This window comes from Eucalyptus grandis, chromosome 5, assembly GCF_016545825.1.
Source record: "Eucalyptus grandis isolate ANBG69807.140 chromosome 5, ASM1654582v1, whole genome shotgun sequence".
Lineage (NCBI taxonomy): Eukaryota > Viridiplantae > Streptophyta > Magnoliopsida > Myrtales > Myrtaceae > Eucalyptus > Eucalyptus grandis.
This window is the reverse complement of record NC_052616.1, coordinates 22,771,034-22,775,093: the sequence shown is the minus strand read 5'-3', so window position 1 is coordinate 22,775,093 and position 4,060 is coordinate 22,771,034. Positions and strand designations below refer to the sequence as shown.

The 4,060-nt window shown below is 44.9% G+C and overlaps 1 protein-coding gene and 1 long non-coding RNA gene across 2 annotated transcripts; both read left to right on the top strand.

The window, feature by feature from the left end:
- The first annotated feature begins 477 nt into the window (after nt 1-477).
- On the top strand, nt 478-1,843 carry LOC104446425 (aspartic proteinase CDR1). Its single transcript, XM_010060279.3, has one exon. The coding sequence runs from the start codon at nt 509-511 to the stop codon at nt 1,841-1,843; it is 1,335 nt and encodes a 444-aa protein (XP_010058581.2). The 5' UTR covers nt 478-508.
- A 409-nt stretch (nt 1,844-2,252) lies between these two features.
- LOC120293537 lies at nt 2,253-3,659 on the top strand. Its single transcript, XR_005551535.1, has 2 exons — nt 2,253-2,309; nt 3,189-3,659. It is a non-coding gene; the product is annotated as an uncharacterized LOC120293537 (long non-coding RNA).
- Nucleotides 3,660-4,060: the final 401 nt, after the last annotated feature.

Genomic DNA, 4,060 nt, shown 5'->3' with positions numbered 1-4,060 from the left:
ATAAAAAAGAAATTCCACTTGGGATATCATCATGAAGGAATTCGAACCGAGCATTCCGATAAAGTCCACCCCCCAAAAAAAAAGAAAAGAATATAGCTCGATTTTGCACCAGATTTTTGTCATTTTCCTTTGCTTATTACTGAGAGGCGTGGCCTTGTCGGGGGCTGGCAACACAAAACTTGAAGAAGAAAAAAAGAGAGAAGAGAAAAGAAAAGAAGAAAAAAAAAAAGTAATAAAATTATTAAAAAATCAAAAGAAAATGATTTGGAGTAGAAATTTTGAAAATGATATTAAATACAATTCTATTACGAGAATAGAAATTTTGAATAGTTACTAAATGCTTTAAAATATTTAAAAATTATTTTCGAGAATAAAATAAAGAATAATAATTTACCAAATTGCCCTTACAATCTCTCGAGCATTTCTTTTGCCCATCCAGTATATATAGTGGACTCGCCAGCAAACCCTAGAAGCAAACCCTAGAAAGGAAATATCAAGCTGAGAGAGGATGGAAGTCTCCCTCAACTTCCATCGTCTTCTTCCCTTCGCACTGATCCTTGCATTCTCAGTTTTAGGCGAATCTGCTTCGGATTATGGCTTCACCTTGGAGCTGGTCCACCGCGATTCGCCCAGGTCCCCATACTACAACCCGGCCGACACCCCGCATCAACGTATGGCGAATGCCATTCGGCGGTCCATTTCCCGCGCCAACCGTCTCGATCCGAGCTCTGCCGGTGCTCCGAAGACGCCCTCCATGACGCTTGTCCCTAGCGACGGGGAATACCTTATGAACATCTCGCTCGGGACCCCGCCCGTCTACTTTCTGGGGATCGCCGACACGGGGAGCGACCTCATATGGACGCAGTGCAAGCCGTGCAAGGATTGCTTCAAGCAAGCGAGCCCCCTCTTTGACCCGAGCAAGTCCAAGACGTACAAGGAGGTCTCGTGCCACACGTCGCTGTGCCGAGTGTTGGATAATAACTGCTTACGACGACCAGGGGTGTGCACGTATTCTTCCAGATATGTCGATAACTCTTCCACTGAGGGAACCCTAGCCACAGAGACCTTCACCTTGGGGTCCACCTCCGGCCGGCCGGTGAGCTTCCCGAAGCTGGTCTTCGGGTGTGGCCACAGCAGCAGATTCACCTACAAGATTCACGCGGACGGGATCGTCGGGCTCGGGGGTGGCAACGCCTCCCTCGTAACCCAGCTGGGCACTGCCACCGGCGGGAAATTCTCCTATTGCTTGGTGCCCCGTTCCTCGAATGAAAAAACTAGCAAGTTGAACTTCGGGGCCAACGCCGTGGTCGCCGGCCGGGGCACCGTCTCCACCCGTCTGATCCAGAAGGAGGAAAAGACTTACTACTACCTGACCCTAGAAGCGGTGAGCGTCGGCAAGACGAGAGTAGAATACACCTCCGGCAACACTTCCCCTTCCGGAGAAGAGGGAAACATCGTCATCGACTCAGGCACCGCCCAGACGTATCTGCCCCAAGATTTCTACAAGAAGATCAAAGCCGCCGTGGTCAAGCAGGTCAAGCAGGTCAAGCAGGTCAAGCTGACCCGCTGGAGCTGCCCGCCTCGGTCCCCCGGCCTCTGTTACAGGGCCACGACGGTTGACGGGCTCGTCATTCCGACCGTGACCTTCCATTTCAAGGGCGCAGACGTGGAGCTGAGCCCAGAGAACACCTTCGTTCCAGTCGCTGACGGCATCATACAATTCTGGTTGGCCCCGGGCAATCAGTCGATCTACGGCAACTTGGCGCAGACAAACTACTTGATCGGATACGACATTCAGAATATGAAGTTGTCTTTCAAGCATGTCGATTGCACCTTGCACTGATTTTCTTTCACGTACTGAAAGATCAATCGCGGTCTTGTTTATATGGGATTTATGTTGAACGAGTCAATGTTTCTGGTTTGTTTTTTATGTGTTAGTAGTCTATTAAGCACTTTTATTATGTGGATTGGTTGCTGTACGTGTGAAGTTAGTGGGGTGTGGTGGTTATTTGTTTTTGTAAAGCCTATATAAAGGCTATGGTGTCAGTTTTTTTTAGTGTGTGTGGTTTTGCAGACGGTTCCTCTGTTTTTAACGCTGCTCTTGTGCATATTTGCAAATCTGCATCTCCTCTGGTTTTTTAACAATTTTATCCTTAGGGTTACTCTAGCTTTTGACTGAATAATATCCTCGTGTTCTTGGAGTCCGTAAGATGGAGGCACCCGAATCTGATCAGTATGCTGTGAATTTCTGTGGAGAGGAAGAGGACTTAAGTGAGAAAATGAAGGAGTTGCAGGGCAATATTGAGATGGTAATGTACAGCTTGCCCTACTTGATTTCATGCTATTCATTTTGACCTTTATAGCTATTTGACTGATTTTTGGTTGTGGCTAACCCATGTCTTGAGATCAAAGCTAGTAACTTTGTGTTAACGGTCTGTTAATAGATGAAATCATAGTGTTACATCCACTTCCTGGTTTATATAAATAAACACTGAAGACTACATCTATTTGTCTCGAAAAATTTCATGAATTAATATGATTAATTCTTCTGAGATCTAGTCTATTGTAAGTTGGATGAATAATGTCATGATTCCAGATTAATAGCTCAAATCACGATTGTGGACATGAAACATTGTAATCGATGCCGCACCTTTCATCATCTCCACTCTTTATGCTTGAATTTTAGAGAATAAATACTTGGTATTGTTCCTGAATTTTTTATGTAAATGTTCAATGTAGGATTTCTTTGGGCCATCACATATTTGATGCAGGACTAAAAAACTCTGTTTGCCAATTTTCGGAGACTGCATTCTTGATAATGCTACAACAATCTTGGCATCTCTCCACTGCCTCTGTAACATTAAAGGTGGTCTGACATTAGATTTCTCGACATATTTTTCTTGGTTTCACTACTCATGCGCCATCGGTTGTATTCTGCTCAGCAGAAAAACTGTGAAAAATAGCATCCGGGTTATGCTGTATTGGCATCTCTGTTTCAATAACCAGTATCCTGCGTATAGTTCTCTTATGATGAGAAAAAGTTAAATACTTGCTCTTCATATTCAAATAACATTTCCTGTCATACCTGCTGGCCCATGTCCTTAAGGTCTACTGATTAACTATAGCTTTCCTTAAATAGATTCCTGAATTCTGCAATATGTTGACCCCTACAGATTGTGTCCCTTCAGGTACAGCAGACTGTGAAACCGGGGTGCTCTCCGTAGGTAGTGGAGCTCGCACTGCATTCCATGGCCTCCCTCGTCGAATTCCATTCCTCTGTATCCTCCAAGACGGAGCTAATTTCTTCACTTTAACTTGCAAATCCACTGCTGCTAGTTAGAAGGATTATGCAAGTTTGCCTGTTTCTGGGTGTAATATAGATTGACGCACATACCCCACTTAAACGGGTAAAAAGGTGAACGGTGCATTGGCAGGTGAGAGAATTCGTTGTAGGTTGGAAATTGGAGTAGGGAAGGAAATTGGCATGTGTATCCTAAGCTACATTATGATTAAATTCTGTCAAAAAGTGTCAGTTCATGAAGCTCAAGAGGTGGTTTGTACCATGAACGTTGGGCGACGTGATGTTGAATTCTACGTGAAGTCGTTTTTAACTTCAGCAAGTGAATGTGGCTATTGATGTCTTTCCTCGATTTTGTAAATTCATGGATGTAACTGTGCATGTGGATTCAAAGTTCAATGGCCAATGGGAAGCAGAACTGCCCACTTTAAGAAGTCGAAGCTAGCTCGCCAGTGATGTGAGGAACTGTAAGTTGAATTGGATGTCTGTGTAAACATTAAATTCAAAGGATGAATTAGCTGGAAGAACAGGAGTGAATGGCCGATGAGGATCCACGGTCACTAAAGTTGTCTCCGTCGCTTGTCTTGTCTCTACAAATCTTGAGATCGTGCTAGGATACCTCCATGGTGGTGCCTAGGCCGCGACGAGATCTTGTTGACGTTGGCCATGTCCTGGTGAGGTCTTTTCTTGACGAATGCGAAGGTGTTGGAGAGAGAGTGAGAGGAGAGCAGCAGAGACATGGCAGCCTAGACGACAGCAATG